At 33.2% G+C, this 20621-nt stretch overlaps 1 protein-coding gene across 1 annotated transcript in view; it reads right to left on the bottom strand.

Annotated features, from left to right (window-relative positions):
- The window catches only part of LOC144850951 (proprotein convertase subtilisin/kexin type 7-like), a 59838-nt gene that overhangs the window by 24245 nt on the left and 14972 nt on the right, over positions 1 to 20621 (bottom strand). Inside the window, exons 4-13 of the mRNA XM_078708474.1 lie at positions 14189 to 14226; positions 13613 to 13778; positions 8745 to 8835; positions 8324 to 8378; positions 7803 to 7941; positions 6732 to 6832; positions 6202 to 6369; positions 4618 to 4825; positions 3521 to 3677; positions 2855 to 2949 (exon numbers count right to left, since the gene is read on the bottom strand). Coding sequence (XP_078564600.1) covers positions 2855 to 2949; positions 3521 to 3677; positions 4618 to 4825; positions 6202 to 6369; positions 6732 to 6832; positions 7803 to 7941; positions 8324 to 8378; positions 8745 to 8835; positions 13613 to 13778; positions 14189 to 14226 — 1218 coding nt within the window. The remainder of the gene's footprint in view (positions 1 to 2854; positions 2950 to 3520; positions 3678 to 4617; positions 4826 to 6201; positions 6370 to 6731; positions 6833 to 7802; positions 7942 to 8323; positions 8379 to 8744; positions 8836 to 13612; positions 13779 to 14188; positions 14227 to 20621) is intronic.

Genomic DNA, 20621 nt, shown 5'->3' with positions numbered 1-20621 from the left:
TACAGTCATTGATGGTTCGATGGACAGAAGAGAATTTGTATATTTGATGAAATGTGTGTGTTCGACATATCTATAAAATGTGTGTTTGATGTGCGTGTGTTCAACCTATCTATAAAATGTGTGTTTGATGTGCGTGCGTGCGTGCGACCTATCTATGAAATGTTGTGTTCAATGTGTGCGTCTGCATGACCTATCTAGCTGTGCATGACTTTTTAGTGTTTAACATATAATGTAGTGGAGCTATAGCTTAGTGGTTAACATGCTTGCCATCCAATAACCTAAAGTCCAGGGTTCAAATCCTGCCCTAGTCTCAGGGTTGTAATTCACGACTCTTTAATGAGACTTAGTTTATAAGCACATGTAAAAAATTACAGTTCAATCATCCTGTTATTGGTGAGTTTCTCGCTGTTGAATGTGTATGAAATAAAAAAAAAATAGATAAAAAAAAAAATAGGACTATTATATACTTCAGCGTCCAACCACAACTTGCTCTTTTTCTATTTCAAAATACAGTTGTTGACTAACTGTAGAATTTATCATTGTAAGTAATTATGTATTCATTTGATAATGGCAAGCGCAAAGAGACCTCTGGCATTTCGAACAACAGAACAAATCTCTGAAGATTTATTTAAACATATTACATAATTCATTTCCTTTTGAAAGATTTTTATTTATAAAAGTGAGCACAATAGTCTTAATTAATCATTGCAATCAGACAATAGGTCGCTGTGTTCTGTAATAAACTAATTCTTTTTATGTTGTGTTGAATAAATTACACCCTTTATGATTCTCTATTTATTCAAATTACAAGTGTTGTCAACAAGGACAAAATTTCTTAGGAATATAATTTGTAAAGCTCTGTCTACACTATCAAACTAGTTTGACAAAAAAAGTGCTCATATATGGTAGTGATGTGGCCAAATATGGTAGTGATATAACATCATCATGTCATATATGGGCACATCACATTTTTTTGTCACATAAAGTTTGATAGTGTAGTTTAAGGAACCATGCCAAAATTATTCTACTGCACTTTACTATTTCTAGCCCTACATACTTTGATATACAATACCAGTAACTTTGACTGCCAAATAATGTACCACTTTCTGTATATTTAACACAATTAAAAGATTTACTCTTAATTTTCTGCTTTTCTCTAATGTCATACAGAGTAAATCCATATAAAAATAGATAATACACAATAGCAGTAACTAGTCCGAATGAAACTCAACTTAGATAATCTAAGACTTGAAAATAATCCATCTGCGATAACAACAAAAACCTTTTCAACAACAAAAAGATAACCAACTAAAAAGCAGTGTTGAAAATACAAAGACGCAAGTTTCTTTTCAGATATATTCAAAGTAGATAAGTAATGAGATAAACATGTTTTGTATATATGAAGAAGATAAAACTTTTGTTTCCATCTTTGGAGATGAATATCGTTTATTGTGATACGTTACTGCAGTCGGCACAAAAGAATTTGTACGGATTGTCAATTAGACGCGAGGAAATAGGATTTATTGCATAATCACGGTAAGATTATAAAGCTATTTTACCAGGTGTTTATATCCTATGATAGCGAACTAATTTACACCTAAAAGTAATTTCTAATTAGTGCATTTCAAGGACTTTAATAGTTGATGATTACCCGTTATATGCACTAATCTTACTTAAACCAATATAAAAATATAAATTGGATCAACGTTATATACTGTCCACAAAAACAGCAACATATGCAGAATGACTTTCTAACTAGACAGCTGCGTAGTGTAGTGAAGTGGTGTGTCGTGAAAATGAAAACTCCCTAATGACAAATATTGTGAAGCAACGATATAGCTTAATTTCCAAACTAGTCTTTAGTCTTTCCAAAATAGCTATATATAACTATAATTTTTGTAGAGCAATTTAAATGTTAATAGTGTACCACCACTGTCGAGAGATTTATACATTAGAGAGTTTCAACCATAATTTTAAACTTATTTCTTAACATCATCTCTTAAACAAACTTACATGTTTAAGTAAAAAAAAAAATAATTGAGGAAACAGTACACCAATCAATGCGACGTAATTTCTACATCAATATAGAGGGCAGCAAACACATTTAAAATTGCATCATAAGGATGTTGAAATCTTAATAATTGAGGGCTCACTACTAAAATTCTTAATATTTCTTGGTTTGCTCGGTGAATATTAACACTAATAAAGTAAGTACTATGTACAGAAGTTGATTGTAGCATAAAAACCGAAATGACATTTTCAATTCTACTTCATTACTTGCCAAAATAGAATGTTTTGCCAAGTATAGTAATTGTTTTGTTTGTTTGTTGCATGATAGCACCTACAATTTTCAAGTTATCTTCCTGAATTTTTCAGTGTAAATAGCTATATACTTTACAGAACATGCCTATTGAATAACTTCACAAATAAAACAAGAAAAATTTGTATTCTTTTAACATGGACCAAAATATCAACATGCGCCCTCTGTGGCAATGTTTTGCCGAGTACTTAACTCAGTTTCTGAGTGCTTTCATTTGTTTGTTAGAAACACATGGTATACAGCAAACCTAAACTTTGCTACTCCACATCTATCAATTATACATGATTGTTGGAAAATAAATTAAATAAAAAGAAAAATTTTTATTCTTTTAACATGGCCTGAAATATCAACATGTGCCCTCTGTGGCAATATTTTGCTATGTACTTTAATTTGTTTGTTAGAAACACATGGTATACTGCAAACCTAACTTTGCTACTGCAAATCTATCAATTATACATGATTGTTGGAAAATAAAATTTGGATATTATCAGGTTGTCTGAAAAAAAAAGAAAAATAAACATCTAAAACACTTACCATGATCGTATACATGTAGTTGCCAGGTTCCCACAGGCTTTTCACCCCAACACCTAACTGTTGAAAAACTCCAATCTTTAAAACCATCACTAGAACTAAGAAACACAAGCTAATGGTTAGTTACAAAATGAAACAACTTTATGGATCATTTCAAAATTGTTCTACATTTTTACTGCAAAAATGCAGGATTTTATTTTCAATGTAGAGCTAGTTTATGGGGCAGTCAATGCAATAAATAGTGTATATGATTACGAAACAAAGGTTGCTTAATAATTGCATAATAGTTTAAAGAGTAAATAAAATGTATTACTGCAGTAGGCCAGTAAAATAATTTTAACAACTTTTATACCAAGATTTTACCAAGTAAATATGGCACCATGATCACAACGCATATCGACAGCCATTTTGGCAGCTGGGTATGGAATACCTAAATTCATGGTGCGCCATCAAGGACAAATATCATTTGGCTTAACCAGTGCATATTTTCTAAAGCTCTGTCTACACTATCAAACTAGTTTGACAAAAAAGTATGATGTGCCCAAATATGGTAGTGATGACATTATCATGTCCATATATGGGCACATCACATTTGTCACATAAAGTTTTATAGTGTAGACAGATCTTAAAAAATATGCACTGAATAAAAAAAGCATTTTATCAACTTACAGATCTTTATTTCGTTTAGCACCAATAACGGATTTTGTTCCACTGGGACAGAACAAGACAATCTCTAAATCGCCTCGCTTTTTATGTGAAATGGTAACCGTGACAACCACGTGTTCAACTGTTGCGCATTCCTCTTTTTCCGCAACGGATGCACTCACTGGAAAAAAACGGTAGAAGTTAAAGCAAGAACCGACATCCATAAACATGAGAGATAAGTGCAATGCATTTGTGTTTTAATTAATAAATGTTCTTATATAAAAGTGTATAAACCTGTATACACAAGAAATGCTTATCTGTTAAAGGAAGACAATTGAATACACTTAACACCTAAGATAATCAACAGAATCTCAACGTACATTAAAATCATTACAACAATTTATTGGATGGATGAAAAGATAACGAGCATGTGACGTTAATTGCGCTAACCTTTTAAACTAATTACAGTGCATTGAAAATAGCACTGAGTTTGGAAATGACATAGATAATGGCCAGGATAATGTACTATTTGTAATTTAAGAATATAAAGAAATCTATTCAAAATCTCAAAACATGCATATTGATGAACTGTAATATACAGTATATCTTGATTGGCTTGTATTGTATAATTATATTAAATCGTTTTTGAAGAAATTAATTTAAAAAATTGATTTTAATTAAAGCTAGCTTGTTCATTGAATATTTTCAAGTTTGCAATACTTAAATTTCAAAGACAGGTCTCCCAGAGGGCCGGTTGTGTGTGTACTACTGTAGTACACTGGGGTAACCTTCTACTCATCTCGAAAGATGTACTAGCTTCTTTAAAGTACACATGACCTAGATGTGTACACTGGACCTATGATTTATAGTCCTTATCCGAGAAAACTTGTTCTACCACCAGAACCAGGGAGCGAGTGAGCCTTGAACCTTTGCCGATGTTATGGCTATGGATTACGGTTCTTAACTGCTCAGCCACTCACTTGCTAAGTTAAACTCCACAATTATTCGAAAAATAAAAGTTCTATCAATTTTTTTTTCCCAAAATTAGAACAATCCATGATCTATAAAGAGTATGGTATTAGAAATGAATTGAACAAAGAATTCATATCAACAAAACTCACCAAGATATGTTTGCGATACCTTCCCTTTGCCAGGAATCTTAACATTGACACGTTGAGAATCTGAGCAGATTGATGTCATCCATGGAACGGGAGGCCATACACGTGCAGCATTCACGAGACGCCAGGCATTGAGGAGCCCGAAGCCATGTTTGTGAGAATGGTGAAAGCCAGCTTTATTTATATACCATTCTGCGTTTGCCTCATCGACCTTAAAGTTTAAAATAAAACAATTTAATTTATAAATTGTCGGCCTGTATATTTTTTTTTAAAGTCTTATTATACATCATAAATGTTCTTCTATCTCATTAAAAAAAATCTTCCTCTTCCTTTTGGGCAGCACATTTTTTTTAGAACAGAGCAATAGTATTAGACCATTACTATAGATGATATTGCAAATGAATAGTTATAAAAACTCAAAAGATACCAAGTTTTGATATTTCTGCTAACAATTTAATTATCTAAAGTGCTTTATAGATCCATATAGGTGATATGATCACACTCGTAAAAAGTCTTCAATAAAAATACCCAATTATCATGATTAGCAATATATTTTTAGTAACAAGATAATTTACTAAAGCCACTATGATTCTGAAAAGATAACAGAAATACATGCTATTTTTAGTTTAAAATCTACTGTACTGTACTACATGTAAGTGTGTATGTTTGTCCATTTGTGCTAAATGACATTGAGTAAATAAAGCTCTGTCTACATTATCAAACTTTATGGATGACAAAAAAATGTGATGTGCCCATGATGATGTCATATCACTACCATATTTGGGCATATCAATACCATAATTGGGCACATTACACTAATTTGATAGTGTAGACAGATCTTTACATCTGTGTGGAATTTGAAAGTGCAGGATAACTTAATAACAATAATGAAGGAAAAGAAATACATTTGCGTTTCTTCCTAAGAGAGTTTTCATAATTATATTTGTCAGAAATTAGACTCGGTTAAAGTAAATCTGATTTCTTATGTATAGAACTATTAGTTTAACAGCATTCATTCTATAAGTGGCGCATAAATGTTCGTAATATTTAATTACTCGTAGAAAGGTTTTCCTAGATTTCGGTAGATAAATTAGATCGGAGAATCTCCGGGGGATAACGGAATGTTTAGGGAATATCGTGTGATTAACTACGGAACACACAGAGAAATTTCCAGAGGAACTGGAAATAAAGCAGACATCCTGAAGGGGACCTACAGTAATGGAGATTTCAGAGTGTTGAATATTGCAAGATGGAGGGCATAATGGAGTGGAGTTGTGTCTTTCAGAATGGAGTTGTGACTTGGAGGTTATGATGCTTGGCTACCAATCCAATGGTCTTGTCATACAGTATGTCAGGATTTTTTTCTAATGGCAAAATACAACTCCACTCTCAAAGACTTGAGTAATAAGACTTTGTTTATGTAGAGCATCTTGTGTATATGTTTGTCCTGTGAACTTGATTGCCACTTTAAGAAGGATAGTGAATGAATTCACTTATGGTTATGGCAATTTGCCTAAATATATATATATAAAGAAAAATGAAAAAATTCTGATGAACAGAGAAATAACATAATTAAATGTAATATACCTTAACTGAAGTGAAAACAATAATGTGTTGTATGTCACGCCACGTGAGGCATACTCTTGCTTCTAACATCAAACCAATGATACCAGCTGCTAATGGAGCTGCTGCCGAGGTACCGGTATGAGCTGTGGTGCAGCCGGTTCCATGACCTGACGTCCAATCAGTTGTTACCTTAAAAAAAACACAAAAATGTGTACTACTGAGTAGGATATGGCGAAATGGAAAGGGATATTGGATTTACTTTCAGAGCCACTTTCATTGGATCGTATTTCAAGCTCTGTCTACACTATCAAACTTTATGTGACAAAAAAATGTGATGTGCACACATGTGGATGATGTCATATCACTACTATATTTGGGCATATCACTACCATATTTGGTCAAAATAGTTTGATAGTGTAGACAGAGTTTTAGATTGTTTGTAAATTGTATACGTGAATCTTGAATGTTTAAAAGTATCTCTCTCTCTCTTCTTTTGATTTGATTTCAACTTGAATGTGTGAATTCAATCATGCAGAAAAAAAAAAACTTACTATACTTCGTAGATTACCACTACCACTGCTGAAGGTTACAGCCAGCATTGCCGCACATTCCTCAGCGTAATACGGCATTCGACCCCTCTCATCAATAGCACCTATTTAACACAAAAACATGTAAAACTAATAAATTAGTAATTATATATTTTCATATATATAGTTCAGATTTATCAGCACTGTATCTAAATTTTTTTAGTATCAAAGGCAAATTCTTTGATACTCATCACATGTGACATTGAATCACATGTAAGAGCCTGAATTATACACCCTAACATAACTTTTAACCAAACCTTCCATGATACAGGCATTAACATGTGAAACACATAAGATGGCCAATACTGTGATATAGCATCATATGTTTCACAAGAATCGCTAGTGTCATAGACCATAACCTCAATGCTTACATGATACAGGCATCACATGTGAAACATGAGATGCTGTATTATAGAATTTGCCTATGAGACTGGACAATGTTATATGTGAAAAAATAAGTGTACAAATAATACATAATACAGCATTTCAAGTATACTGTACTACATATTTAAAATATTAACACAAGCAGAAGAAAATAGATTGATTCAATGTGTACATTAGCAAAGGAAAACTGAATTAGTGTTTATTACTCACAGATATCAATTTAAGAATTATTGATTCGATTAACATTTTAAATGTGAGTGTTATAAAGCGATTAAAATAATTCATACTATTCATATTTCCGCTATGTGAAATATTTAGTTATATTTGTCAGGGGTCACAGGATGTCAGGGGTCACCGGATTGTTTTTCCATGTATCATACACACTGTTTTGTGTCAGTGTCTGTCTTCTACATTAGACAAACTAAAGCTCTGTGTACACTATCAAACTTCATGTGACAAAAAAATGTGATGTGCCCATATATAGACATGATGATGTCATATCACTACCATATTTAAGCATATCACTACTATATTTAGGTACATCACACATTTTTTGTCAAACTAGTTTGATAGTGTAGATTGAGCTTACATTAATGCAGTAAAACTGTAGTTACTGCAGTAAAATGAGTAAATTGAGTAAATTGTCCTTACCAATAGTAACAGTGTATATGGAATTAGCATAACCATCAAAGTTACAGTTATCGTTGTTTTTCCCACCATTTCCGCTGGCGACAACAAATATAGATCCGTAACCTTTCCTGCCAACAGAGACACCATGTTTGAGGGCGGTCTACATAATAGAAAAATAGAAAAGAAAAACCGGTTACAAATGGATATACACTGATGCATTATGTTAATATTTGTCTCAGGTCATAGTCCTCAGGTCAATTTCAACTCAAATGTATGCGCACTATACATTAATATGACGTCATAGACGTCCAACTGGAAGCTCCCTAACATTGCAAGAATGGCTAAATGTAATTTTTTTTTTAAAGCGATAATATGGCAAAATTTGTGAATGAATATACACATAAAGTATGCATTACAATATGTCATTTGTCTCAAGTCGCACTCAATTAAATCTATTTTAATTTAAACTTTAACACATGCACACTATAAATAAACATGATATCATAGACGACCAATTGGAAGTTCCCTAAGTGACATCATACCTGAGCCAATGGATGTGGACCGTCTATTGTCTTCCCATCATCATCAGGACCCCAACTGAAAAATGAATTATAAAACATTACATTTTGTAGATCTAATAAAGCTGTGTAATTTATTTCGTTCCTTTAAAAACCAATAATCCTACTGAAAATTAACAATTAACCAAAACAATATCACACACACATATGTATGCAAATTATTTACTAATCACATGTATGCAAATTATTTACTGATCACATGTATGAAAATTATTTACTAATCACATGTATGCAAATTATTTACTGATCACATGTATGCAAATTATTTACTAATCACATGTATGCAAATTAATTACTGATCACATGTATGCAAATTATTTACTGATCACATGTATGCAAATTATTTACTGATCACATGTATGCAAATTATTTACTGATCACTTACCTACAGCTGTATATATCATTAATTTGCATATATTTATTAAATGCCGTTGCTTCTAGGCTGTCAGTCATTGGTCCATCTAACAACCGGACACCTGTATGCAAAAAAAAAAATGCAAATAATTAACACATTCATAATAAAATACTCAATGAAAACAAACATTTTTTTTACATTGCTCATGGCATTTATGTCGACCAGTTCATTGCCAGCTCAACACGAACTACACTAACATTGTAAAATGTTCATGATACGTACGTTAGTTGTAAGGTGTGACAATATCAAATACTTATCAATAATTACTTAATTCTAGAATGAATCAATGCATCAAGCGGACACATGGACATGATGATGTCACATCACTAACTTATTTAGGCATATCACTACCGTATTTAGGCACATCACACTTTTTTTTTGTCAATAATTACTTAATTCTAGAATGAATCAATGCATCAAGCGAACCCATATATAGACATGATGATGTCATATCACTACCATATTTGGAAATATCACTACCATATTTAGGCACATCACACTTATTCTGTCAATAATTACTTAATTCTAGAATGAATCAATGCATCAAGCCGAATCTCACGGTTTGTTTTACTGCATTAAAAAGAAGGCAAATATTAATATCTGTCATACGATGTGCTTTAGGGTGACCTATAAATAAACTACATCCTCTCATTTCAACTTTCAACCTCATTTTTATATGAAATATCTATTACTCATTGTACTGTTACTGTATGTTCATTTCATTCTTCATAATGAATAATACAAATATATTAAACATTATAGACGTATACGTGATTGATTTTTAAACTTTAATTATTAAAAGCAAATTACACACGCTTTCGAGTAATGTTCTTGTATAGTCATGGAAATATTTCTTTAGGGCAATATGTATTGTATCACCTTTAATTACATTATGATGAGCTCATGCTAACAAGAGCATTTTGTTTGCACAGAGATTATCTGAGTTGTTGACTCTGTGTGTACGATATATGCAAATAATTGATCTTTGTAGGCCGATTAGAAATTCAATGCGAGCGTAAACAAATTGTTCAACAATTATTCGTGAGTGTGTTCAGGGTGTGTTTAAAGTAAACATTTGCTGCAGTCCTGAAAACAGTCCTGGTATTTAGAAATTGTTTTTATCAATTGGAATCTTAAGCCCCTTTCACACAGAACTGTAATAATGTATTCCTGAAATATAGGAAATAAGCCATTACAATGCCAGTATGGTTTAAATGGGTCGTGCAGTATACAGTATAACAGCATTTTTTAGGCACGTGTGAATTGGGCTTTAGTCTTTCTCTACTTTTCTTTCCATCAAAATGTTACATTTTGTACAGAAATAATAAATTTAACATGATCCCTAAACATAGAGCAATATTTCCTCAACGTGTGGACATACATTCAGAACATCTATAATGAACTCAACATAGGAAATAAACATAATGTTCAAACGTGCTATATTTCAATACCCTGGTAAAAATGTCACTTCCTTGATAGGAAATTAAAGATCATGATATCGAATGAAAGAGTTTGAAGTGTTCCAGTTGACAGAACAATATGTGTCTGTAAAAACTGTAACATAGTACACACTGCTTATCATAAAACAGTAGTTAAATTATATTGGAAATAAAATCGGTTCAATTTAACCTTTGACCTGTACATGTTACTGCTGACACAAATGTCAGTATTATTACAACATATTTTGTATAGTCTCTCCCAACCCTTAGAAATATACTTTTCTAATCTACTGTATCCAATAGCAAACCTTAACTAAAACATAACTATTAAGCTCTGTTAACAACTATCAAACTAGTTTGCCCAAATATGGTAGTGCTTTGCCCAAATATGCTAGTGCTATGCCCAAATATGGTAGTGCTATGCCCACATATGGTAGTGATATGACATCATCATATCCATATATGGGCACATCACATTTTTCACATAAACTCTGATGGAGCATTAGAATTGTGTATTGTAGACATGGCTTCAGAACTAGCAAAAAATTAGAACTAAATATTTTTTTATATTAAATAAGGCTTCCACTATCAATATGAATCATTTCTTGCATTTATATTTCATCTCGCTATGTTATTCACATTTCAGCCATCATCCAGAAATCTTTACAAATGCTGCATCATATAATATCATATCATTTATTTTGCATATTATTAAAAAAACATACATGAAAGCAGAACAAAAGTAAATCAATGCGGCACCTTGCAGCTAAGAAGCTCTCCACAGAAATACTTACATAAAATTAAGATAAAAATACATAAGAAAAAACTGACGCATTCATTAAATAATTTAATATTTCATAAACAGCTGCATTTTGAAACAAAACCTATGAAAATAATAATAATAATTCCATCTGTGAGGACGGCGACTTAAGCCAAATTTCCTCATCTCGTCCCGTGAGAAAGAATGCAATTGTGATAATGTCATAAGTGTTCCAAACTGATCTACGAAATGTATTAGTGTTCCGTCTACATGTTTTATTGGAAAAAACAATTTCCATTACATTTGAATAAATTTAAATATTTTAGCACAGAAATTCAATGTTTTGTTCGTTTTCATTTGAACTTGAATAAAATGTATAATATTTGTTGCAGTCTTTTGTATCATAAGCAGATTTGTAAATCTAAATAAAAATTGTGTTTGAGCAAGTATCTTATAAAATGTTAGGGGTCCTGTAACGACCACCTAACATGTCACCTCCCCAAACACCCCTTCTACCTCCAAGATCATGGAATTATTAGCCTCTTAAATGCTACCAATACTCTTATGCTCTGTCTACACTATCAAACTAGTTCGACAAAAAAAGTGTGATATGCCCAAATATGGTAGTGATATGACATCATCATGTCCATGGGCAAATTTTTTTACCACATAAAGTTTGATAGTGTAGACAGAGCTTTACCCGGCCATATACCATGGAAAAATACTCAATGCCCATATAAAGAACTAAAGTCAATATTGTGGAAGAGTTAAATGTGACTGTATACAATCATATGGTTCACAGATCACAGATTTTTAAACTCTTACACCTACACTAATATCACTTTCAACTCTGAACTAGGTGCTGCAGCAATTACATGCCTGCATGAACTACTGTAAATATTGACGGTCCAAGAGGCATCATACAATTACAGTAAACAATTTACAAACATCCGAGGCACAAAATCAAACACTCTATTGTATGTAATGTAAACACAGAATATGGAACATATACTGTGAGCAGCCTGGATAAATTGGCAATTCTTGGTCCTGTGGGCCTAACAGTACAAATCAGGCAAATTCTGTGACACACATGTACTGTACGTGTACTGTAGGCCATAAGACTAATCTTAACATAATATAGGCATCACATGTGACACTATATTATAGACCATAAAGCTTAACCTAACCTTAACATAATACAGGCATCACATGTGACACTATACTATAGGCCATAAAGCTTAACCTAACCTTAACATAATACATGCATCACATGTGACACTATATTATAGATGTAGACCATAAAGCTTAATCTAACCTTAACATAATACATGCATCACATGTGACTCTATATTACAGAACTTGCCTATGATACTATGACATATAATACCATAAGTGAGCACTGTGAATTAAATCCAATTGCTGTAGGTTCTGCAAATGCATACAAATCCATATCAAGGAGTCACTTTATTTATTGGGCCCTGAAAGCGTCCCCTTAATATAAGGTTTCAGGTTGTATGGGGGTGTCCTGTCAAAAAAGGTTTATCAAATGTATTACTGTAGTGGCTACAGCCCTGAAGTGCCATACTGTACATCATTTCACATGTACCAGAATATTGTGCTAAATGCAAGTAATTTGTTCAATTACATGTAACAAATCATCCGAACTGTCGCTTACCAGCTATTCATTAAAATGCCTGAAAAGATTGTTATTTTGCGTTAAAAAATTGCAATATGGTGTTCACTGTCATGTAACAAAGACCGTTTGTTCTCTAACATTTGATCTACACTTGATAACACAGCTTGTAAATCAGTCTTTTGTGTTTTAGCTGCTCTTATCATCATATGGTTAAAAACCAAACAAAAGTCATAAGTACTGTCAACAGTCTATTCTTTTTTTCTTAAGGAGATAATTATGTAGTCATGTATAAAGGACTCTCTTTGAACAGCTAAGGAGAACAAAAACAGTAAGTGCCACTTATACCTGGATAAACCAGTTAATACCAATCCTTTAAGAAGATGACTTAACACACCCCCATAAATAAATGGTACAAACTTTTAATATACATGAATTATAGGCTACTACAAAAGAAACACAGAAACCATTCACAACAAATGCCAGTTACCTGGATAAACTAGACAATACCAATCCTCTAAGAAGGTATCAATGACTTAACACACCCCCATAAATAAATGGTACAAACGTTTAATATATACATGAATTATAGGCTACTACAAAAGAAAGACAGAAACCATTCACAACAAGTGCAAGTTGCCTGGATAAACTAGACAATACCAATCTTCTAACAAGGTATCAATGACCTAACACACCCCCATAAATAAATGGTACAAACTTTTAATATTTACATCAATTATAGGCTACTACAACAGCACAGAAACCATTCACAAGTGCCACTTACCTACAGTAGATAAACTAGACAATCATCAATCCTCTAAGAAGAAATCATTAAAAATCCCCCATAAATACTGTAAATGGTACAAACCTGAGACACATGAACTAATAGGCTACTACTGTACAACATCCATTCACAACAAGTGCCACACTTACCTAGATAAACTAAACAATGTCAACTAAAGAAAAAATCATTAAAAAAACTCCCCCATAAATAAATTGTACAAACCTGAGATACGTGAATTATATGCCACTCCAACAGCACAGAAGTCATTCGCAGCAGCAGCTATCTCACCAGCGCACCTCGTTCCATGACGATTCTTTGTGCCGTCATCTGAAGACTCCGGCGAAGGATCAGCATCGTTAGAATTTAGGTCCCAACTTCCTTCTGGGCACTACATATAAAACAAGAAATACTTCTTACAAAAAACGGCGCTCATCTAACGATAACTACTGTCTACATGCGTCTCAATATTTATCAGCAAATATTTTTATAGACTCTCTTTTCTCAGATTTGTTTTGGGGTGTGCGCATGCCCAGTCCAATTTTTTCAGCCGTAGTAAACAATAAGCTACAGTACCGCATGGTAACTATTTCCTAATAATTCCATTCTCTTGAATATAACTGCCTAAAGGAGCGGCGCGAAAATTATACAATATTTGATAATTGAGTTCTTTTGAGTAATTATAGTGATAGTATTTTATCTTTTGATGGTTTACGCAAGAATATCTTTAGGTTTTAGAACCAATATTTATCTGATCATATAATCATTTAATACAATTATGATTATTAGTTTTGTACTTACATAATTAGCTTCAATATCTGGATTATTCCATTCTAAACCTGCAAAAAAAAAAAATAATAATAATTTTAAGTAAAGCAAATGCTTTGGAATAAAAAGAATGATTTAAGTATTATATTGAGAAACATTTAAAATGTTAGATAAGGGACCACAGTGGAAATAAGTTGCTTTTTGTACTTTTCTGTGTTTTTATCCTTGTTTGATCCACTTGATCAACAGAATGAATAAATAAATAAAATAAAAATTATTTTTTTCAAGTAATATATACATAGACAAATAATGTTGTATACATGTACCATGATATGGGTTTACATGATTTTAAGTTAATACAACTAGACCACCTAAGGTTTATGCAAATATCTTTAGTAGAAATCACCATAGGGGGGATCAAATTCAAACTGCTATAATACTATCACCGAAATTGCTAGTAACTGTCTATCTCACTTGTCTTGTCAATATCAATCAGTAGAAAATGTAGATGATGAGGCATTTAAATGACAATTTCGTTAATGGCACTAAGTAAATGTGACAGTTGAGTATAGTTGGTTTTAAATGTGGTTCTGTGAAAACAGTATTTTATTGTATTGTACCTGCAGTATTTCTAAGAAGGTCATTGTAAAGTTCAGATTTACCAAAACTATGTCAATTAAATATTTACTTTAGGAAGGAAATTATGTTGTAAATGCTGCTACTGTATTATTTATTCCAAAAAAAAAACACGATAAAATAAAAATAAAAAATTTGTATTCTAACCTTGATTTTAATTTTTATTACAATACTTTGTGTTACAATGTTATATGGTCCCGTGGAAGAACACCTTTCAGAGTTTTTTCCGTTGCAACAATTATTGAAAAAACCAATAGAAATGTTTATATTTTTTATTTATTTATTCTTTTTTTTTTATTTTAACTTGATTTTAAGCTTTATTACAATACTTTGTGTTACAATGTTATACGGCCCCGTTGAAGAACACCTTTCAGGTGAACGAGTTTTTCCGTTGCAAAAATAAAGATTTTATTATTATTATTATAACGCGGGTTTAAAAAGCATACAGAATGTACTGTAATTACTGCAGTAGAATAATTTCGACATGATCCCTTATGTCTTGAGAATATAAAACTATAATCTGTCACACTCAAATATTGACATTTAATATATTCATGTATTAATCTATCAATTTAACTTTGATTTGACTTACAGTATGCCATCACAGATCATGTGACCTCTCATAACTGTTTCAATATTTTAATGTGAATTTCTTTATCTATAAACATTGTACTATATAGTGTAGCACTATAACGAAGATGTATACGTCAGTTTTTTTCAGCTTTCCCACTTGGATGCAGAGCAATGACGTACTGTAAGCGAACTCTCACTTGGATGCAGTGCAATAACGAAAGCGCGACACAAGTTTATTATGAACAATCATGATGCGAAGGATCATCCGAACTATCGCTTGCGATTGGTCAACTCACTTGATTGTGCTTTGCATTGCCTGGAAAACTGCGATAAACAGCGGCTGTTGACTGTACCGTTAAATACATACAACAAGCTGTTGTAATATACAGGATTTATTAGTAGTTTCATCATTGTTTTGTTTATAATAAAGGCAATTCAATGATGCCCCACTATCATTGCAGTCAATGATTCAATACAGTAAAACTCAATGATGTATTTGATATCATATTGTTGTACAGTTGTGTTAAGATTACATGCTAACAGTCTAGTGTTAAGTTTATCATCAATAATTCATCATCACTGTCAATATTTAAAAGCAAGTTCCAGTTCATTAGTTCTTTGGTTTCATATTTTCCTTTCATTATTTCTTTGCATTGCATATACTCATAGAGGAATTATACTAAGCTTTATATTATATAACAACAATTCCAGTTCAAACAAACAGACATAAATTTTCATTCTTAGCGCTATTATATTAAACAACAATGAGTTCCAAAGATAGGTCATTGGGTCTGTTGTATTTTTTATTGCTGATCATTTGTTGTTGTAGATAGTTCCAAGTTGATCACGAATGTAAATATTATGTATGTATTGTTTTGCTTGTGTTTTTCTGCCAAGAAAACAATTATCATTATACTATGTATGAATGACTTAATAAATCGAATCTGAATCTACAGGTATATACTATTGTAGTGCTGTTTCTATTGTATGGAAAATGGTGCTCCTTGTAAATGTTTTAACTAAAAAATGATGATACAATTGAAAACATTCAAGAAAAGGTTGAGTTTTAATAGCAGCTAGTTAAACACAATAGGCGGAGGATTGGTTAATAAAGTACTACATGATTATCATATAGTACTTTATTGATAATAACATTGATATTAGCATACTAAGAGTAAAGGGCAATTTACACAGTTGAGTGGTAACGGTAATAAAAATATAGAATCTATGTTATTCATTATGACCATTTACACACAACGCGGAGCGGATGGGCGTTTTCCGCTCAGGATAAATTTACACAGTTGAGTAGCAACGGTAATAAAAATATAGAATCTATGTTATTCCTTATGACCATTTACACACAACGCGGAGCGGACGGGTGGTTTCCGCTCAGGATAGATACAGATTCTACAGTACGTGGTACGTTAACCGCTCGTCAGTGTAAATTGGCCTTAAAGGTACACATTTTGAACCAAAGTTTCCCCAAAATCAGGGACAGATGTCAGTAAACCTTTACATTACATAACATTATTATTTATTGTCAAGGATTTGAGTGATTTATCTGGCAGCTATAAATACATTAATGTTTTATAGCAACCAGTAGAAAGGTTTAACTATTAACAATATAATACTAGTGATATCCCAGAAGGATTTATAGCTATATTCATTTACTGTATAACAAAAAAAAACTATTTTATCTTTTTAAAAACAAATTGTAATCAAGGAGATGTTTTGATTTTTTTTCATATGCTTTAAAACTGCAAAATCGCATATTTAATAAATAAATATTTTATAAACCATAATTTGGGGGGACAACACATCTTTAAATTTCACCAGAATCCTGTTGGCTTCCAGAAAATTGGCTTCTTTCTCTTAGGGGTTTTTCCACTGAAACAAATTTTGGACAAATATGGCCATATATAAACATTTTTTTCTCAATTATTTTTCATGACAAATACATATATCCAAGGAATAGGATGAACAAAGGAGAGTTCAAATATTGATAAGGACAAGATATTGATGTAACTTTATTTTCATATCTTTGGACAACTACCAGTAAATGTCCTTCCTTTTATCTCATTTCCTTCCTCTACTCAACAACAAAATTTCTTCCAGTAATGAAGTTCCTTAATATTTATCTAATACTTTTTGTTACAAAGTGATGTACAGTACTTTTTAAGGAAATACTTGGTTTAAATTGTTATTGTTAATATAATTAATTGTGACCACATTTATAAATAGCATCTGTTTTTCCCACAAGCAGAGAACATGTAATGGCAATGTATTTATAGTACAATCCTTTTTAAACTTACCCTGCTTTAAAAGGATATGATTATTGATTCACAACAGTAAAATACCTCCTTTATTTGGTCCCGAATGTTTCCCCCCTTTTTAAAGGAAATAAGGGTTCTAAAGCTCTGTCTACACTATCAAAATATTTTGACAACAAAATGTGTGATGTGCCCAAATATGGTAGTGATATCCCCAAATAAGGTAGTGATATGACATCATCATGTTTATACAGTATATGGATGGGCACATCACATTTTTTTTGTCACATCAAGTTTAATAGTGTAGACAGAGCTTAACTGTATTCAATTCTTGTCCAATATCATAGACCATGTACTCTACAGTACAATATAGGGAGTGTCACTTTTGCTGTAGCATGTACAGTATGTGATGCCTTTATTAAATATGTCACATGGGACTATATTTAACTTTAACATTTAAAAATAAATCCATGATACAAAATACATGCATGTTTGTTTATTAATAATAAAATATTAATTTTTCAATTTAAAACAACAAATTGAGCATTTTCTTCAAATCTATCTATCTTGCTCAATTTTGCTTTATTTTTATTTATTTTTTACAGATCTGTTGCGTTTAAACTTTTTCACATTTGCGAAGAACGTAATGGTATTGTCAATTTGAACGGTAAATTGCTTAATTACGGTAATGACTTTAGAAGATATAAGCGTATTCTCATGGGGAAAACGTTTGCAAATGTTTCAATGTTCTAGGAAATTATGAAATCTTACAGTACAACCATTCATATCCTTTGAGAAATTGCACTAAATCTGAATAAATTATTTGTAAAAGATATGAATATAGCAAAAACAACATCATATTTTTTTTACATTACCACAAATAACTTGTATTACTGAAAAAAATAATTGGTTTTAAATCCAAGAAATTTAAATAATAGAATTTGAAAATTTCCCATTTTAAAGAATAATTTTTAAATCAGAGAATATTAATAACAAAATACCAAAGTGTAATCCTTGCCATTTGATTGGTTGATTTGTATCACATGGCGTGCATTATTTTGATCCATCCTCATGGTTAGTGATACACTATTGCACATTTAGGTTTTGGTAACCTTTTGATAATTTTGAGTAAAGCTCTGTCTACACTATCAGACTTTATGGGACAAAAAGTGTGATGTACACAAATATGGTGGTATGACATCATCATGTCTATATATTTTTTGTCACATAAAGTTTGATTGTGTAGACAGAGCTTAAGACTGGCGACTGTTACATGTTGTACACAATCAAATTCCAAGTAAAATTATTAAAGACAGTTTTATGATACAATTAAGCTACAGAATTTTCAATCTTCTGAAAAAATTAATTTGTTTTTGGTATGCAAACGATTTGATTGAATTTGAATCTTTCAAAATTAATGTTTAAAGTACACATACAGAAGAAAGCATACCTTCATTTGTGATTCAATATTATTTTCCAAATTTCTAAAATGTCATAATCTTCACTTGATAAATCAACATTTTGCGTGAGAATAGCACATCGGGCGATTTTATTTTATTGAAGCAATTCGGACAAAAGATATTTGCATATTAGAAGCCATATTGTGCGTTTTATAGGTATTGCTATCAACATATACTGTAACTTTTACATAAAACATATAACCTTCAGTAAAATATTACACAAAAACCCCATTAACATGACGATTGCTTTTATTAAAAATTTAACAAAAGATTTAATTGGCAATTTTATCAAAAGAAAACAAATGTATGCACTGTAAGATTGTAACAATAACAAAATGTTTCTATTGTAGTTACTACCACCCCTGTGTTTATTTAGGGGTAGGGGGATGAGAGAGATGAGGGGGATGGGAGAGATGAGGGGGATGAGAGAGATGAGGGGGATGAGAGAGATGAGGGGGATGAGAGAGATGAGGGGGATGGGAGAGATGAGGGGGATGAGAGAGATGAGGGGGATGAGAGAGATGAGGGGGATGGGAGAGATGAGGGGGATGGGAGAGATGAGGGGGATGGGAGAGATGAGGGGGATGGGAGAGATGAGGGGGATGGGAGAGATGAGGGGGATGGGAGAGATGAGGGGGATGGGAGAGATGAGGGGGATGGGAGAGATGAGGGGGATGGGAGAGATGAGGGGGATGGGAGAGATGAGGGGGATGGGAGAGATGAGGGGGATGGGAGAGATGAGGGGGATGGGAGAGATGAGGGGGATGAGAGAGATGAGGGGGATGGGAGAGATGAGGGGGATGGGAGAGATGAGGGGGATGGGAGAGATGAGGGGGATGAGAGAGATGAGGGGGATGAGAGAGATGAGGGGGATGAGAGAGATGAGGGGGATGGGAGAGATGGGGGGATGGGAGAGATGGGAGAATGGGAGAGATGAGGAGGATGGGAGAGATGAGGGGGATGGGAGAGATGAGGGGGATGGGAGAGATGAGGGGGATGGGAGAGATGAGGGGGATGAGAGAGATGAGGGGGATGAGAGAGATGAGGGGGATGGGAGAGATGAGGGGGATGGGAGAGATGAGGGGGATGGGAGAGATGAGGGGGATGGGAGAGATGAGGGGGATGGGAGAGATGAGGGGGATGGGAGAGATGAGGGGGATGGGAGAGATGAGGGGGATGAGAGAGATGAGGGGGATGAGAGAGATGAGGGGGATGGGAGAGATGAGGGGGATGGGAGAGATGAGGGGGATGGGAGAGATGAGGGGGATGGGAGAGATGAGGGGGATGAGAGAGATGAGGGGGATGGGAGAGATGAGGGGGATGGGAGAGATGAGGGGGATGGGAGAGATGAGGGGGATGGGAGAGATGAGGGGGATGGGAGAGATGAGGGGGATGGGAGAGATGAGGGGGATGGGAGAGATGAGGGGGATGGGAGAGATGAGGGGGATGGGAGAGATGAGGGGGATGGGAGAGATGAGGGGGATGGGAGAGATGAGGGGGATGGGAGAGATGAGGGGGATGGGAGAG

This window comes from Antedon bifida, chromosome 8 (assembly GCF_963402885.1).
Source record: "Antedon bifida chromosome 8, ecAntBifi1.1, whole genome shotgun sequence".
Lineage (NCBI taxonomy): Eukaryota > Metazoa > Echinodermata > Crinoidea > Comatulida > Antedonidae > Antedon > Antedon bifida.
This window is presented reverse-complemented; position numbering and strand designations above follow the sequence as displayed.